Genomic DNA, 18,752 nt, shown 5'->3' with positions numbered 1-18,752 from the left:
ACTGACATCAAGGTAATCACACTGACTTAATACTTGATTGCCATTTGCATCGGTGCATTCATCAGCCATGTATGCACATTTTTTTTGTGGGGAGAGAGTTCTTCATTTTTTGAACTGTTGAGTCTTTCACTGTTGCACCACATGCGTCTAGCCAGTCAGCTGAGTTTCTTGCAGAAAGATAGTGAGCGTTTGCTGGTCTTGTTTGGAACCAGTGTTCAACTCGAGGATGAACAAGTGACAATGCACTTAACACTGGCCTCCAGTTTGTAGTGTGTGGTATCTCTTGCTTAAATAGACAGTAGGATGCCACAGCCATGTTTGTTCGCATGAACTGTGCTAAAAGAAAAGGAGTACTTGTGGCACCTTAGAGACTAATCAACTGCATGAAGAAACTTGTACAGATACAGACAGACATCATCTTCCTTTCCAATTTTTTTAAATTGGTTAGTCTCTAAGGTGCCACAAATACTCCTTTTCTTTTTGCAAAGACAGACTAACACGGCTGTTACGATGAACTGTGTTGTGTCTCCAGCATTCTTAACAGACTCATTAACACTCACCGGTGTTGTCCTTGGGCAGTGGAGACTCAGAGTTCAGAGGTGCTTTCACATGAGTTTACCTCCCAGGTGGGTGGCAAGAAGGCACTTTGCTCGTTCCTCCAGCTGCTCATTGTTCGCTCTGGCCACTGTTGTTCGTTGTGCCACTGTTCACTCCATCGCTCTGCTGCCAATGGCCCTGCGCCATCACCTTCTGCTGCCACCTGCCACTGTGACCTCTGCGAGGTGGTCTCTTGAGGTTCCACCCAGCTCTCAGTGATTTCAGCTGAACTCTCAGTGGGGGAACCTTGCTGCTAGTGCAGACCGGGCTGTCTCTTCCACAGAAACACTGTCCCCCAGCAGGTCTAAGACTTAAACCTGATTTCAGCTGTAATGGTCACTGAACAAAACAAAAGACTATCTATGGAGCCTAATCAGCTCTGTCTTTAAACAGGTTTTAGAGTAGCAGCCGTGTTAGTCTGTATCCGCAAAAAGAACAGGAGTACTTGTGGCACCTTAGAGACTAACAAATTTATTTGAGCATAAGCTTTCGTGGGTGAAAGCTTATGCTCAAATAAATTTGTTAGTCTCTAAGGTGCCACAAGTACTCCTGTTCTTTTTGTCTTTAAACAGTGGAGAGGGGCAGGTCAAATAGTACTTGTGACTCAGGCAGACCATCAAGCAAAACACGTGTCCCCACCCTCTGTCTTGATGCCCTCAATCAGCACAGGCTAAGTACAGTTCTACTGCCCTTTACTCCTACAATAAGAACAACAACATTTCATTACCCCCTTCCCCCCACATTCAAGTGATTTGTAACCCAACCCCAGCCAGAATCTATCACTTGGGCAATGCAGCTCTGTTTGCTGGATACCTAGGTAGATTAGTTGTGAATGTAAATACAATCTGGTCCTGAAGCCTTTCCCCCCATCCTCTAGCTCATCACTAGCTTTCAGGGAGAGCTCATTTAGACTTTGTTTACAAATCATAATTTGAAATTATTAGGTTGGCCAACAACACTGAAATGAATGCACTGACATTGTCATAAAAAACAACAGCTGTATAAGGAAGCTAGTCTATATTTATACTTTTCAAATCTATTATACTTTTTCAGATACACGTATTTTATCATACACTGTATATGCTTTTAAAGTGTGTATTAATGTTTCAATTTCAATTCAAATTTCCAAACAGTCACAAAACAGGCAACACTGCATGTAACTAGTTCACAAAACTGGGAGGGGGTGTTGGGGAAATTCAGGGGGTGTGTGGGGAAATCCCTGCCTACAGGCAATCAGCCCTGGGCTCCCTACACTACCGTTCTTCTATCAAATGGGCCCCAGGCATCCCTGGAGGGATCCAGCACTCCCCCCCCATCCCACACTACTTCTTCCTTCCATGACAGTCATGCTCTGCTACATTATCTGCTCTTCTCAACCAAAGGCAACACCCATCCCAGCCACACTCAGCCTTACTGCACAGACGGGGGTCACGTGGAGGGCAGCCCCACAGGGGAAGGTCACTGCGTCAGCAGAAGAAAGTTCTGGGCAACTTCCCTTGTCTTGAGGAACAGGGATTCCTAGAAGGCCTTTGCGGGTCTCATTCCTAAACTGCTCTTGCACCTCTGGAGGAATCCAGCCCCCTGCTCTTCCCCCCACCCCCGTACATTATCTGCTCATCTCAATCACTTCCTAGCCCCAGCTGGGCTGGGGACTGAGACATGAGGGAGGAACCAGCCCCCCACATCAGGCTGCCAGAGGAACATGGGCTTAAACTGAGACACACGTTTCCTGAGGTCAGAGGGCTTGGCTCTGAAACCTTGGCTATTGGTCCTCAGCCTGTGCACGGCTGGCAGGTCTGCAAAGCGGCTGGGCTATGCACAAACATACCCAGGTCTATGAATGCACACAGGGCTGGGTCCTCAGTCCAGGCCCCAAGTGCCCCCAATAAAGGGAGATATGTCATTACTGTCCTGGAACTGTCACACTGCAATGGCCCTTGCAGCCACACAGCAGCCAGCATGGCTGTATGGCACTAACAGTGGCTAGCCCAACTGGCAGGTCACTCAGCACATCGAGAATAAGGGCACGAAGGGCACTGCAGACAGGGCAGGCTTCTCCGACCTGCTACTGGTCCCCAATGTTCAGCTTTGGTTCCTTACCGGCACTTTCTGCAAGCCTCTTGCAGAGACCAGGTGACTAATACCTCACCTGCTCCCAACTGCATGTGCTATTGCCAGCCTCTATTCTCCAATCAGGCATAGAATGTATGGGGATAGATAGATAGATAGATAGATAGATAGATAGATAGATAGATAGATAGAAAAGAAGAGCTGGTCAGAGGATGACAATGTCCGTTTTGTGAAACTTTGGAGATTTCACCTTGGAGCAAAACTAAACCCTTTTGTGTGTTATCACAAAACGGTATTGTGTAAAAACATATATTTTTGGATCAAAAAGGTCGAGTTTCTGATTTGGGCTCCTCTCTCTCTGGAACTGACTCCCCCCTTGATCTCAGAGACCTTCCTGTCAACTTGACCAAAATCCATACGTCTGCATGAAATGTGTTGGCTTCAGTGAAACAGAAGATTTCTGTGAAAAGACATTTAATCAAAAATGTCCCACCAGCTCCCATAGGCGGAGACAACCAGGCCGTAGGCAGCAGGACTAACCCAGCATGCCCGCAAATACATCAACAGGAAACAGAGGAAGGGCCCCAGTCACAACACTGTCAGAAATAGCTTTGAGTGACAGGTTCTCACTCACACAGATTCCCTTCCCTGGGCTGCAGCACTGCAGAGCAAACACCATCTGCTCCCCCCCACTCTGTCCAAAGGCCCCGCCTGCTGTCCCCCCCAACCCATGCCAAGGCCCTGCCTGCTCCCCTCCCCCCATGCCTAGGGCATACCTGCTTCCCCCCTTCCCTTCCCCGGTGCCTAGGGCACACCTGCTCACCTACCATACCCTGGGGGATGGGATGGCTAAGGGGGATCTCGGAGCGTAACAAAAAAGCACTGGTGAATCTCAGGACACAGCACTAGCAAGCGTTCTGTGAAGACCAGGCCAGAGGCCCAAGAGATGGCCGGTGATGGAACAGAACTTGGCCAGCTCTCTAACGTCCATGCCATGTGTCTGGGATCACCCCAATCCCTGTTCAGGAATATGGGCCTTGTATAAATAGCCCCTCAGCACCCCTGTCCTGCTGAGACAGAGCAATGCTGAGAAGGGTGGCTCCTGCCTCTGCAAAGCCAAACTTTCCACCAGCCAGCTGAGCAGTTTCTATTCAGCCAGCAGTTGAACGGATGCAGCCGCCAACAGAGGCAGGGTGTTAGCTGCTAGCCTTATCTGATGGCAGGATCGATGGTCACCCAGCTCAGGCTTTCCAGATGCTGCAGGTGGCCTGCCACAATCCCTTGCTGGCGATGCTGGCCTGTGCAGGACTGCAGCTCCAGGGGGCTCAGGCTACGCCACAGCGGACAGGCCAGTGAGGGAGATGGAGGAAGGAGGGCTCTGGTTAGACTGAGCTCTGAGCCCTTACAGAGAGTTCTGCTTCTGCTGTGTCCAAAGTGGAAACAAGCCAGCGATAAGGAGAAGTTGCGCCTCTGCCCCAGTAGCACAGTTCAGACTTCCACATGGCAGGCCTCCTTCAGCTTCTCACCCGTAGCTGCAACTCCCCCGTCCTGCTTGCTGGGCCTGGGTGTGGGCCAGGGAGACCCGGGGCTGCAGTGCAGGGAGCTGGGCACTTGAGCAATCCTGACTGGGCACAGAGCCTTTCTCCACCTTGCTAGCAGCCATAGGAGGGGCAGACGGATATTGTGAGACTGGCCGGAAGCTCAGCCTTTGCCCCCCCAGCAACAGATAGCCTCTCCCTTCAGTTCACCTAGCCCTGCGGCTGGGGTTGGGTAACAGGGCAGCAGTGGTGCAATCCCCAGGCTGTACAGGGCTCTTGCAATGGGCTGCACTTGAGCAGAGCAGGCTGGACTGTGTGAAAGCAGCTCTGGAGCTGAGGTGGGGGCGCTAGGGGACTCCTGTGCCTTGGGGGTGAAGGAGAAAGCAGGCCCAGCCATGCTCCAGCAGCAACCCCTCCTCTGCCATGAGGGGCAGAGGCGACACCAGCTAGCTCATCCCCTGCTTCCCGTGGAGCCCACACAATGCAAGGGCTCCACCAATAGCATGTAGCTGCTCTGTCAGCACCATCATACCCAAGGCTGCAGCCCTAGGGATCTGGCCAGCTCATTCCTCCAGCAGCCGTGGCCAGTCAGCATCCAGCGAGGGGGAGGCCAACTGTGCTCGTGTTTGCAGGGGGCTCAGCTTGGAGTAGTGTGTCATGCACCGCGCAACAGTAGCAAGCGCCTCGGCCCCAGGCTGAGCAGCGAGGCTGCGTCTCTCTCCCATGCCAAGGCGGCAGGAGCCCATGGTGCACCAAGCTGGCAGGGGCCCAGGCCTGGCAGCAAGCCCTGGCCCAGGGCACTCCCCACAGCTCTCCTGCAGAGCACTGTGCTCAGTGGGACCCCGGCATGGGCTGGAGCTGTCCCTGTGGCTTCTCTCTGTGGGGAAAGATGCCACCTGGGCTCCCTGGGCCGGCCGGATGGGCGGTTGAGTCACGCCTGTCAGGAGAGCAAGACTCCAAGCCAGGCCTTCCCAAGCTACAGCCTGGGAGAGACCCACTGGTGAGTCTAGGGCTTCAGCATAAACAATGGTTCCACTTCCACCTGTAACTGGCGCTCCCAGCACTGCGTCCCCTCCGGCTCCCTCCTGCTGCCTTGGGCTCCCGGGATCCCCTTCAGCAGCTCTCAGACTTCTTCGCCCCACCAGCTCTGATCGAGGGCCCTTCTAGCCCCGTAACTCTCCCCTCCCCTCACACACCAGACCACGGCCCTGCTGAGTCCAGTATCCTCACCCCACAGCAGCTTACACTGGAGGCTTCAGAGATCGACTGCCAAACACAGGGCAAGAAACGGGCTGAGAAGGAGAGAGAAGGGCCAGGGCAAAGGGGCAGGCCATGGGCAGAGTGGGAGGCAGGGGCAGATCGGCAGATCCAGTGTCGGGGACAGAGCAGTGACAGATGGAGGGGCAGGGTCCTGTGTATATGAGAGGAAAAGCAGGGGCCGGGGCATTGCCGGGGCGGGGGTGGGTGGGGAGGGGTGGAAGAGAGGGGCTGGAACAATGACAGGAGCTGATGGATGAGAGGGGAAGGGTAGGGGCAGTGCCCGGGGGGGGGACTCAAAGTGCAGTGGCAGGGGGCAGTGCTGAGGGAAGGAGGGGGCAGGGGCAATGTGAAGAGGGTAGAGGTGGAGACAGGGGCTGGTGGATGGGAGAGAGGGGACAGGTGTAGCAAAGAGAGGGGAGTGGAAGCACAGGGACAGGTGATGGTGCACAGGGAGGGAGGGGGCAGCCGCAGTGCCAGAGGAAGGAAGGAAGGAAAGGAGCAGTGCTCGGGAGGGGAGGGGAGTGGAAGGGCAGAGGGCAGGGGCAATGTGGGGAGGGTGGGGGCAAGGGCAGAGGCTAGTGGATGGGAGAGGAAGGACAGGGGCAGGGGACAGTGCCAGGGAGGGAGGGGCCAGTGCTGGGGGGAGGGAAGGTCAGGAGCAATGCCGGGGGGGGCATGCCCAGGAAGGGTGGGGGAGGGGCAATGCAGGGGATTGTGCCCAGGGAGGGAGGGGGCAGGGGCAATACAGGGGTGGGGTGGGGGGCAGTACCCAGAAAGGGAGAGGGAGGGGAAATGCAGGGGGGGGCAGGGGGCAGTGGTAAGGGAGGGAGGGAGGCAGGACAATGCAGGGGGGGCAGGGGTAGTGGCCAGGGAGGGAGGGGGCGGGGGTGATGGGGGGCAGGGGGCAGTGCCAGGGCAGGGGGCAAGGGCAGTGCGGGGTGGGGGCAGGGGTACAGGAGCCGGTGGATGGCGAGGAAGTGCCGGCGAGGGGAGGGGCCGGCCGGCCGGCCGGGGGAGGGCGCTTAGTCGCGTCCCGCTGTCGAGCCCCAGCCGCAGTTCTTCTGAGCCCGGGGAGCGGCTCAGAGACCTGTGCCCGAGGAGCGGCCCGGGCTGGCGGCCGCGCTGGCTACAGCGGACGGCGCTGCAGGGCGAGAGGTGAGGGGCTCAGGGGACTGGACGGGGCGCAGGGCACCGCCCGCGGCAGCGGCTCTGCCAGGCAGGGCCGGCCGCGCGGAGGGGTCCGCGGGGCCGGGCCGACTCGGCTCCCCTTTGGGGCTCGGCTTTGACAGCGCGAACGGGGCGGCTATCCTCGGACTCGACATCGCTCGGCTCCAGAGTTAATGGCCGGGAGCGGTGACTGGCGCGGATCGCTTCCCCGCTTGGGTTTCCGTGGGCTCGGATTGCCGGGCCAGGGGCGGGGGGTTCTGTTCTCCGGTCTGCAGGAAACCTTCTCTTTCAGTTGGACAGTTGGCAGAGGCAGTCAGCTTCCAGTGCACTCTCCTCTCTCCTCCCCACCGCCAATTCACCCTGGTACCAGGGATCTGAGAACCCACCCCAGTCTATGCACCCTAGCACTTGGTACTAGGGGGCCTGAGAACCCCCCACCACTCAATGCCCCCTAGTGCCTGGTACAGGGGGCTGAGAATCCCCCCTGCCAACCAATGCCCCCTGGCACCTGGTACTGGGTGGCTGAGAAACCCCCCGCTCTGCCAGCCAGTGCCCTCTGGTGCCTGGTATGGCAGGGAGGGGGCTTCCTACAGGTAAATATTTCTTTTCTGGTCCCCATGGCTGCTTGGCCGGATCGCCCTGCTCAGTCTCTGCCTAGTTGTTGTTTGGGGCCCTCCTCCGCTGACAGAGGAGAGAGCGGTTGTTTTGTTAGGAAGGTGCGATTATAAAGCCACAGGCAGGCCTGGGACCCTGCTTTGCTACTGCCCCACCTCAGCAGACTAGGTTTCCTTTTCCATACTGCAGAAGTGGGCCTGCCAGCGGAGGTCCAGATGGTTGAGTGTCTGCACAGCCTGGGTCGTGGCAAATGTTCCCACTGATGTAAAGGCCTGCTCTAGCCTGGGCACTTTTCCAAAACTGAATGGCATTAAAAACATTCATGGCATTTAGTGTAGGTCCTACACGTAAACAGCTGTGCTTCCTGCTTGTGACAGGGAGAGCTTTCCAGGTTAATTGGCATACAAATTAAAAATTGGCTCAGGTTTTTTAGCTAATTGGTTCTGGACAGATTAATGTATCCTCTGTTCTCACCACAACTGCACACACACAAACACATCTGCACCAAGCTGCTGCGGACACCAACAGACTCTCACAGCCTCACACATCACATGATCGCAGACACACCAGTGCACACTTGTGCACAGAGGCGCACCTACCCATTCCCAGCGCCGCACATTCCCAGTGCATGGACGACAGGGCTCCGGGGAGGCGGGAGGGGGCTGCGTGGGAGAATGTGAGCGGCAGGAAGGAAGGAAGTCTGCCCTGAACAATAGGGGGAAATGGAGGAACTGGAAACCCTGCTGGTGGCTGTGGAGTCAGCGCAGCTGGCTTGATACAGAGCAGTATGATTCATGGGAAAAGGACCTCACAGCAACCTCATCGTGCTGCAGACAGGGCTCCTGAGCTTTGTCCTGGGACCTTGGATGGAGGGAGCTCTGCTGGCAGCCCTGAGCTGGGGGCGGAGGAGAGCTGGTGTTATTATGGTTTGTGTTATGGAAGCCCCAAGCAGGATCAGGGCCCCGTCATGCTGGGTGCTGCACAGACACGCAGGCCCCAGTCCTGCAGAGTCCCAAGGTATCTGAGAGAGGCCCTTATCCGAAGGGAGAGGGGCTGCCCCTCCAAGCTGCGTGGGCAATCTCCCCAGGCAGTGTGGGGAGCACAGCTGGGAGCCTGTCTGCCTGGAATGCGTGTGGCTGGGGGCTGTGTCCCAGATGCTGTCTCCCTGGGCTTGCCTATGAGTCATGCTGACCTCTCCCATGCCCTCCCTACCGTCAGGGAGATTCTGATGCTATCCTTCCAGTAGCAGAGCAGAGCCCTCCCCAAGCCAGCCAGCATCAGAGAACCGTCCCTGGGGGGGGCAGCTGCACCATGGGTATCTGCGTTCCCTGGTCCCCCTGCTCAAGGGATGGGCTGAGATTCTGGATACAGCAAATGGCCCGATATCCTCCCTACCAGCAAAGCACAAATCCCAGCCGGAGTCAGGCACTGGCTCCTCTGTCTGACTTGCCTGAGGAGGGGCTAGCAGGGATGGAGTCAGTGATGCCCATTGACAGGGCTTGCTTTTGTCTGGCCAGGGACAACCCCATGTCTGATCGAGTCAGCTCTGTCTCGGGAGCTGGAGGCCTGTGTTTGTGTGAGACCCTCACAGCCTGCGAGGGAGGGACGGTTCCTGCCTAGGCTGGGGTCATGACCTCTCAGATGAAAGGGGGGTCAGGGTTTGAAGGCTTGGGGCAGGGTTTGGCAATTGATGCTCCGACCCTTGCTCAGAGCACTCACACCCTCTGGCAGCGAGTGACTGACTGCCCATGTGAGTGACTGACTGCCCATGGCAGGTTCTAACAGAGCTGGGAGCAGAGCAGTCAGAGCTCAGAGGGGTGTCCTAGCAAAGCGCTGGAGTGGGCATGGATCCTACAGGCTCTTCCAAGCACTGGGCCTTCTGGCTATTCTGTGGCACTGCCATCTCCTCCTGTCTCCTCAGGCAACCTCTCTCTTCTCTTTCCTCAGATGATGGCTTGACAGTCCCCTGGTGGGGGTCCGCAGGCCATGTTCTCCCCGTGCGACGCCGACTGTGACATTGCTGATTGGCTGGCCACCATCCATTTGGAGAGATACCAGGAAACCTTTAAGCAGCATGGGTACCAAGTGACCAGAGATGCTGTCTCCCTGGGTAACGAGGACCTGCAGCGGATCGGCATCACTGCCACTGGGCACCGCAAAAGGATCCTGAGTCTGGTGCAGCAGACGCAGCTGTTGGTGCAAGACAAAGGCAGGCCCATGGCAGGAGATGCCTGTGCCAAGCCTGGCACATGTACAGAGCCCCTGGAAGTGCCCAGAGTGTGCCAAGCAGGCAAGGAGAACAATGGTACAAGTACTGCTAATGGAGCCCCAGTAGCAGCCATTGATGGGCTTGGGAACCACCAGTGCTCAGCTGGCCCCAGCCAAAACCCATCTCTGGAGAGGGAGCCTGCTCCACCCGTTGCCAAGCCGGTACCCAAGCCCAGGACGTTCTTCCAACGCCCTAGCCGAGCAGTGAGGCCAGAGCAGGGCCTGGTGCCCACACCGCTGGCACGGACATCGGTGCCAACACGCAAACCTGGCTGTGAGGGGCCTTCTGCTGCTTTCATTGTACACGAGGGGTTTGTGCCAGGGGAAAGCTCCATGGATCTTGGGCGCTCGGAGTTCACCCTGGAGCAGCAGGCCGGCTCAGGAGAGAGAGGCTTAGCAGGCCCTCAGGCCCCCCAGCCTGTGGGTAGGGAGAGTGCTCTGGAGCCTATGCCAGCACCACGGGCTGGGGTGGCTGAAGTGGGTTTGGATGATGTGGAGATCCAGGCTGGGTGTGGAAAATCCTCCCCTTCCATCCCCGGTGTCTCTCCATGCCTCGGCCATGGGATCCAGCCAGCTGATTGCAGCCCCGCAAGCCCAGGGATGAGCCACTCGCTGTGCAGCTTCCCACGGTCTGCTCCAACCAGCCCTGCTGCCAGCGCGCAAAGAGAGCCTTCGCCAGCCCCAGGCGCCCCCTCCCAGCCAGCCTCTGCATGGGGCAGGATGGAGATGGTTTCGAATATCATTTATGAGGGACTAGAGCCCCCTTCACAACCAGCTGGGTGTTCAGGGGATGAGGAGCCTGCGAGGAATCGACCTACCCCACGGCCACTGGACTCAGCCGCGCAGCAAGGGACCACACCAGCAGAGAAGCCTGAGTAAGTGTGAGCCTGCTCCTAGCACCACGGTCTGCCCTCTACCTGGAAGCAGGAAAAGGGGCAGAGCTCAGGCCGGGCAGGGCAGGCCGAACTCCTGCTGTGCGCCTCATGTTTCCTGTAGACATTGCTTAGGTCTCCTCTTAGAGCCTTGTCCAGCAGTGCAACCATCTGGCCTAAATGACAGCCCCAGGCCCCGTTTCACTGCAGCTCCCAACCCTCTGGAAGGGGGTGGAGGGTGTGCATGGACCTTTGTAACCCTTCTGCCCATCAGAGTTGGCAGCAACAAGGGCCGGGTTCAATATCTAGGGGTTCCATTCCAATAACACAATGCAAACCGGCTCGAGCCCCCACCCAGTGACCTGGGACAAATATATACCACCCCCGCTGGGCGCCTCCAAGAGGCAATACTTCCCCTCTCGCAAGCACATGGTCTGAGTGTAGCAAAAGCCTTTTAATAACAGAGAGAAACAATGTGGCATTATGTTGGGGAAACACCACCAACAGGATTCATAACACAACCCATGAGCAAAAAAAAGAACCCACCCCAGGCAAATTGGGGCATGCCCTTTTCCCTTTGGTTCTTGAGTCCAGCAACCCCAAATCACCCAAAGTCCCAAAAGTCCAATGCCCCAAAAGTCTCTGACCCTGGTCAGGGCAGCCCCAGAGTTCGAAAGTTTATCTGCGGAGCTTTACCTCCCAACCTGGGTGGAAATGGGACGGGGGTAAGAGGCACCTTACGTGATCTGAAGCTGACCGCCCCATAGCTCCATAGCGGCACTCCGCTCCGCCAGCCGCCCCACAAACTCCTTCGCTCAGCTGCACTCCGCTCCGCCAGCCGCCCCACGAACTCCTTCACTCAGCTGCGCTCTGCTCCGCCAGCCGCCCCACGAACTCCTTCGCTCAGCTGCGCTCTGCTCCGCCAGCCGCCCCACGAACTCCTTCGCTCAGCTCCACGGCCCACAAGCCGCTCCTGCCATCCACACACTGCTCCGCGTCGAACTGCTTCACCAGCCGTCCCGCAAACTGCTCCACAATATATCTTCAGGCTCCCCCACTACTTAACACAACACTCAGTGATTTCAGCTCTTAGGTGAATTCAGCTTGTAGTAGGGGAGCCCCAGTGCTGGTGCACTGTCAGCCCAAAGTGAGCTCAGCAGCCTATAACTAGACTTCTAATGAAATCAAAATTAGCTCTGATATTCCACAGTGGAGAGAGGAGGAAGTGCAATTAGCATGTAAGGCCCTCACCAAGGGGCCCATGCCACCAAGTATTAATACTTGTCCCCAGCCTCTCTCCATTCACACAGTTTTGGAACCCATGACCCTTGCCTAGCGAGTGCTACTTAGTTGATGGTGAATCCCTCCATCATAACAAAAGGCCACATACAGTTCCAAGCACAGTTCCCATAATCAGGGTAATAACAATTTATTCTTCCTGCCCCAATAACAGAGACACTGGGGATCCCACAGCAGCCAAAGTGACCATTTGGGCAGCTATGGTCTCATTCTAGGCGGGGTGGGTGTGCCTATGCAAATGAGATCGGCCCCTGAAGTTCTTTTCCACAATTTGCCACACCTCACCACCAGATGTCAGGGTGGAGCTCATCCTGACACTGCTTACATCCTCCCCCCAGCCGAGACTTTGTCGTCCCGACAAATCACACTCCCTTTATACCAACTCATTGGTTTCCTCCAAAGGGCCTCAGGAAGCCCACTTTAGCTTCCACAAGCCTGTGTGCTAAATGTATTGGCTCCTCACTAGTCACCCCAGGTGCATCATAAGTTAACCGTTTCACTGGTCTTATCACCCTGTCTCGTCTATTGAGAATCTCTGTTGTCGAGGTAGGGGGAACATCCTCTTGAGTGACGGATGGAGAGGCTTCCCTGGAGGGTCCCTCGGCTACTGGCGTAGGCCCCTGCACTCCTAGTTCTAACGCTGGAGGGTCCAAGGTGCCCAGGACATCCTCTACCTGTCCGTCCCCATTGTCCAATAACCTGTGTGTGTCATCACAGGGGGGTCTCATCAGCAGCACCGGGGTATCAGAAAGGGGCCTAAATAGTTCCGCCATTGGGTTTAGGGCGGAAGAGGGAAAACTCTCGTTTGGTTCAGCTGATCGAGACTGAAATCTTGTCTCCATCCCAGGATACACCAGGGTTGTGTCTTCCTCCTCAGACTCACTCTCAGATGTGCAGAATAGGGATAAGTTAGCTGCAGGGGGCCCACTGTCTGTGTTGGATGGCGGCTTTGGTCTAGCACCTCTGTTCTGCCCGGCGGCCCTGCCGTGGCCCATCTCACAAGGGGTGCTTACCAATTCCCCCACAGGGAGCAAAAGGTTTCTATGCACCGTCTTTATTTGCCCTGGACCGTCTTCAGGTTTGATCTTGTAGACCGGCAGATCTCCCAGCTTTTCCATCACCAGGTAAGGTATTGCCTTCCATCTGTCAGCTATCTTGTGTTTGCCAGCAATACCCAAATTTCGCAGCAGGACTCTGTCCCCCGGCTGGAGCTCCTGCGAACGCACTCTAGCATCATATCGATGTTTGTTGCGGTCTGCGTTCTTCCGAGCCGCAGCGGTAGCTAAGCGATAAGCATCCCGCAGCTTTTCTCTTAGTCGGGATACATATTGCTGATGAGTTTCATAGCTATCTCCATCCTCTGATACACCAAAGCACAAGTCTATGGGTAATCTTGGTTCTCGCCCAAACATCAAGAGATATGGGGTGACTCCCGTAGCATCGTTCTTTGTGGCATTGTAGGCATGCACCAGAAATGCGACATGCTGGCTCCAGGTTGCCTTCTGCTCTGGTCGCAAAGTTCCCAACATATCTAATAGGGTTCGATTGAACCTCTCTGGCTGAGGATCACCTTGGGGGTGATAAGGCGTTGTCCTAGACTTTTTAATTCCTGCTATCTTCAGCACCTCCTTCAGAAGGTGACTCTCAAAATCCCGCCCCTGATCAGAGTGTATCCGAGCCGGGAATCCATAGACTGAGAAATATTTGTCCCACAATACTCGAGCAACGGTGGTGGCCCTCTGATTACGTGTGGGATATGCTTGTGCATACCGTGTAAAATGGTCAGTCACTACTAGAATGTTTCCAACATTCCTCTTGTCTACCTCTACAGACAAGAAATCAATGCATACCAACTCCAAAGGTTTGTTGCTGGTGATGTTCTTGAGATATGCAGCCCTCGTGGGCAGAGTTTTCCTTTGAACACATCGAGCGCAAGTCTCACATTTCCTGCGAACATCTTCAGCCATTCGGGGCCAATAGAACCTACTACGAATAAGTTCCAGGGTCCTCTCCATCCCTAAATGCCCAAAGTCATCATGAAGGGCCCTCATGGCCAGGGCTCTGTACTTTTTTGGCAGTACTAGTTGTGCTCGTTGTTTTTGTAAAGGGTCAGTGGTCATTCGGTGTAGCACTCCCTGAATCAGTTTTAGTTTGGTCCATTCTCTCAATAGTAGTTTACCCTCCGGGTTAGGTGGGACAACCGCAGCTGGGCTTCGCCCCTCCCTTTTGGCAAGTAGTGTATCACGAATGTCAATATCTTGCCGCTGGGCTTCTTGCCAGTCAGCCGCATTGAGCATGGGCAAAGGAGATTGGTCTAATGCAATATAGTTCACCGAAGCAGAAGGCATGCATTCAGGGGGCAGGCCCAAAGCTTCTGCAACACATCCCTGAAAGCCCTCACGGGCCTCTGGCTCTCGGCGACTCACACTGCAAATAGCTCTCACTCCATCTGTGGGTATCACAGCAACTTCTGGAGCCTGCGGACGCCTGGACAATGCATCTGCATCTACATTGCTTCTCCCTGATCGGTACTGAATGCTGAACTCATAGCTAGCCAAGGCGGCCACCCATCTCTGCCCTGTAGAATCCAGCTTAGCACTTGTTAACACATAAGTCAGTGGATTGTTGTCTGTCCACACCTGGAACTGAGCACCATACAAGTAGTCTCGAAATTTCTCAGTGATGGCCCATTTCAAGGCCAAAAATTCCAGCTTGTGGGTGGGATAGCGAGTTTCACTATCAGACAATCCTCGGCTGGCAAAGGCTACAGGTTTACATTTGCCTTCCACTTCCTGGTACAGGACTGCTCCCAGACCCTCCAAACTGGCATCAGTATGCAGGATAAATGGTTTGCTTGGGTCAGCAAAAACTAGGACTGGAGCATGAGTTAGGCAAGTAATGATTTCTCGAAAAGCCCTTTCACATCTCTCATCCCACCGTGGCCCAAATGGTGCAAAGGGGCCATTGTGTCTCTGCACAGGAGGCTTTGGGGACCTCCCCTTATTCTTGGACTTAGATTTGTTCTTGCTGGACTGATGTCCCCTGGTAAGATCATTCAGAGGCTTTACAATCGTAGCATAGTTTTTCACAAATCTGCGGTAGTAGCCACTAAATCCAAGGAAGGTCTTGAGTTCTCTGTAGTTACTTGGACGTGGCCATGTAGTGAGTGCTTCTATTTTATCAGGATCAGTACTCACACCTTCTTGGGACACAATGTGACCCACATACTTCACTGAGGTTCTGCAGAACTGGCATTTGTCAATTGAAAGCTTCAGACCATAATCCTCCAACCTATCAAGCACTTTAAGAAGTCTTTCTTCATGCTCCTCTAAGGTTCTTCCAAACACAATCAGGTCATCCAAATAAACTAACACTTGCAGTAAATTCATGTCTCCCACAACTTTCTCCATGAGACGTTGAAAGGTGGCAGGTGCTCCAGAAATCCCTTGGGGCATGCGTTCGAACTGATAAAACCCTAATGGGCAGATGAAGGCTGTCTTCTCCTTATCTTCTTCTCCCAGAGGGATCTGGTAGTATCCACTTCGAAGATCCAACACAGAGAACCATAATCAGGGTAATAACAATTTATTCTTCCTGCCCCAATAACAGAGACACTGGGGATCCCACAGCAGCCAAAGTGACCATTTGGGCAGCTATGGTCTCATTCTAGGCGGGGTGGGTGTGCCTATGCAAATGAGATCGGCCCCTGAAGTTCTTTTCCACAATTTGCCACACCTCACCACCAGATGTCAGGGTGGAGCTCATCCTGACACTGCTTACACTAACAAAGCCCCTTTCACAGCACTCCTCTGTGCTGAGGTCAGAAATGAGGAGAGCCCTGCGGCAAGGCGCACAGCATGGATGAGCCAGGCCAGGATCTCTCACGCCTTGGGGGACAGGCTAGTGCTGGGCCCTGAGCGCAGGTTACGCCCTGAGGAAGGGATCTGCTGGGTCTTGCGGGCCTCTAGGCAGAAGGGGACTTGCTGAGGTTACTTTGGGGCTGGCTCAGGAGCAGTGGAGGTTCCTGTGGCTAGTGGGCAGCATTGCTGTTGTTCCAGGATCCAGTTACTAGAGGTTAAAAGAGGAAGGAACTGTGCCTGCAGGTCACAGCTCAGGGACCCACCTGGGGAGGGCTCAGGGCCCTGACTGGGTCATAGCGCAGGGGGCTGGACCAGGCAGGGGAGGGCTCAGGGTCCAGTGGCCAAGTCAATGCACAGGGGGCTGGGGAGGGCTCAGGGTCATGTGGCCAGGTGACAGTGCAGGGGGCCAAGCTGGGGAGGGATCCGGGCCCATGGCCGGGTCACAGCACAGGGGACTGGGGAAGACTCAGGGCCCGTGGCCTTGTCACAGTGCAGGGGCCAGGCTGGGGAGGGCTCAGGGCCCAGTGACTGGGTCACAGTGCAAGGGGCCGGACCAGGTTGGGGAGGGCTCAGGGTCCCATGGTCAGGTCATAGTGCAGGGGCTGTGGCGGGATGGGGAGGGCTGGGTCATCTCTAGAGCCCTACCAAATTCATGACCATGAAAAACACATCACAGCCCATGAAATTTGGTCTCTCCCCATGAAATCTGGTCTTGTGTGTGCTTTTACCCTATACTATTCTGATTTCGGGGGGAGACTAGCGTTTCTCAAATTGGGGGTCCTGACCCAAAAGGGAGTTACGGGGGAGGAGGGGGTCACAAGGTTATTTTACAGGGGTTGCAGTATTGCCACCCTTACTTCTGCACTGCTGCCTTCAGAGCTGGTCTGCTGGAAAGTGGCGGCTGCTGACTGAGGGCCACGTCTGCAGGCAGCAGCGCAGAAGTAAGGGTGGCAATACCATACCATGCCATCCTTACTTCAGCGCTGCTGCTGGCGGCGGTGCTGCCTTCAAAGCTGGGCTCCCAGCCAGCAGCCACCGCTCTCCAGCTGCCCAGCTCTGGAGGCAGCACCGCCGCCAGCCGCAGCGCAGAAGTGAGGGTAGCAGTACCACAACCCTCACTGCCTAAAATAACCTTGCAACACCCCCACAACTCCTTTTTGGGTCAGGAGCCCTACAATTACAACACTGTGAAATTTCAGATTTAAATGGCTGAAATCAACGATTTAAAAAATCCTATGACTGTGAATTTGACCAAAATGGACCGTGAATTTGGTAGGGCTCTAGTCATCTCCCTCAGTCCTTGCTCCATGCCCGGTCCCCTCCTCGCTCACCTGGGGACACAGGCTCTGCCTCCCGGGTGTGTTCCCCTGCCCACGCTAGCTGAGATGGAGCTTGCTCCCTGGGAATAGCAGTTTAGCTGTGGTGGAATAGTGGGCCAGCTGTCTGGGTCCAGTACTGCCCAGCACCCTGCATGCATACTCTGGTGGCTCACCCATGCTGCTGCCCGGGTTGCCATGGCCACACTGCAGTTGTCTAGCTAGATCACAGCTAGTTGGGGAATGCCTTCACCTACAGTCCGATGCAGCATGCACGTGCCCTCCTGGCAGCTGGCACACTGCCTGGGGCTTAGGAGGAGCCCAGGGCTCGTCTGCAGGGAGCCTGCCTGTGCCTTACTGTGCTGTGGAGAGTGGGCAGTGCTGGGCTGGGTAGAGTGGGGTGAGGTGGGGCAGGCAGCACTAGGCTGCTGCATCAGAAGGCCTGGCTGATGATTTAGAGCTGGTGGCCAACAGCTGGGTGGCTGGGGCAGGCCCACCAGGGGAGGGAATCTGAAGCATCAGTGCCAGGCCTCGGGTGTGGGCAGCAGTAATGGCCTGATCCCACTGGAGAGCTAGGAAAGTAAAGCTGGGGGCGGGGTGGGGGAGGGGGCTGTCTGGACAGGCCGAGGCCCTGCCCTCCAGACAACCCTCGTTGCAGTCTAGGATTGATGGGAAATCCGGGAGAAAGAAGCCTTCAAACCCAAGCCCCCGTTACAGGCTTCCCCGTGGCTGTGCCGGGGAGGGGAGCAGCTCCCCGCCAGTCTCAGGTTCCCCCGTGGCAGCACTGGGGAGGGGAGCACTCCTTCCAGTCGCAGGCTCCCCCGTGGTGGCACTGAGGAGGGGAGCAGCCCTGCTCCCATGGCAGGAACCAGGAAGCCCCTCCACCGCCAGCCCGGCCTGTGCAATCAGAGGCTGGGGGAAGACAGCGGGTGCAAGCGCCAGCCCTTCTCCCAAGGGCCCTGCCGGCTGTGAGGCTGGAGCCCTCCCCTCACCCTGGGAGATTTCCCTGTAGACACTGAGTAGCACTCTGCACCAGGCTCCACAGCTCCCTCCCCCCAGCCCAGTACTGGGCCTTCCTCTGGCCCACGCTGCCTTGCTGCTCCCTGTCTGGGCAGCGCATCCCGGGCAGGGTTGCCCCAAGCGCAGACCCCACTCTAGAGGGTGCCAGGTGGTAACCCTGCTGCCCGAGGCTCTGACGTGTTTCCTCTGCTCTCCTAGCTCTCCCAGATGGCCCAGCCTGGACCTGCCCCCCATCCCACAGAGGCCAGGTGAGAGCTGGGGGCTGTGGCGCTCTACGTGCACAGCCTGTCCCCCTGAAGGCCCCCATGTCGCCTCCTCCCGGGGATGGGGGTGGTGCAGGGGCATGAATAGAGTTGTGGGGTTGGCCCTTTTGGGGGCATTAGTAGAGTAGGAGGGGATTGAGGCCCATACAGGGATGGTGGGGTGGGGCATTGATGGAGTGGGCAATAGGGGAATGGGGTAGGGAGGGGTTGGGAGCTCATATGGGGGCTGGGGCACTGCTAGGGCCGGGTGGGCGTTGAGGCCCATGGGGGGCATGGCTAGAATGCGAGGAGTTGAGGCCCATAGGGGTTTGATGGTGGGGCATTGCTAGAATGGGGGTTTGGTGCCCATACATGGATGGGGGTGAGGGCACTGCTAGAGCAAAGGGAAGTTGCTGGGGTCTGTGTCTTTCTATGGCTTTGGAAGCTGCCAGCCCCCCAGAACCCACCCAGTGGTGTCTGCTTCCATGGCGGCCTCTGTCCAGTCCGGAGGGTAACTCCTGGGTTCTCTGTCTAGCAAGGGGCTTGTCCCCAGACACATGCCTGGACCGCCCCGCTGGGAAGCGCTGAGGGTAGGCGGCGCTGCCCCCAGTGCTGGGCTGTGCTCCTG

General features: G+C 56.3%; 1 protein-coding gene across 3 annotated transcripts in view; it reads left to right on the top strand.

Annotated features, from left to right (window-relative positions):
* The first annotated feature begins 6,509 nt into the window (after nt 1-6,509).
* Nucleotides 6,510-18,752, top strand: part of ARAP3 (ArfGAP with RhoGAP domain, ankyrin repeat and PH domain 3) — a 62,686-nt gene continuing 50,443 nt past the window's right edge. For 2 of the 3 annotated variants that reach the window (XM_048860827.2, XM_048860826.2), the window contains exons 1-3: nt 6,510-6,620; nt 9,195-10,390; nt 18,081-18,130. In XM_048860827.2, coding sequence (XP_048716784.1) covers nt 9,234-10,390; nt 18,081-18,130 — 1,207 coding nt within the window. In that variant the 5' untranslated portion in view covers nt 6,510-6,620; nt 9,195-9,233. Of the gene's footprint in view, nt 6,621-8,076; nt 8,174-9,194; nt 10,391-18,080; nt 18,131-18,752 lie in introns of those variants that run through there. The other variant, XM_075131419.1, reaches the window with a different exon arrangement.

Source organism: Caretta caretta, chromosome 8, assembly GCF_965140235.1.
Source record: "Caretta caretta isolate rCarCar2 chromosome 8, rCarCar1.hap1, whole genome shotgun sequence".
NCBI classification, from domain to species: domain Eukaryota; kingdom Metazoa; phylum Chordata; order Testudines; family Cheloniidae; genus Caretta; species Caretta caretta.
Note: the sequence above shows the minus strand (reverse complement) of the source record. Positions and strands in the feature narration are given on the sequence as shown.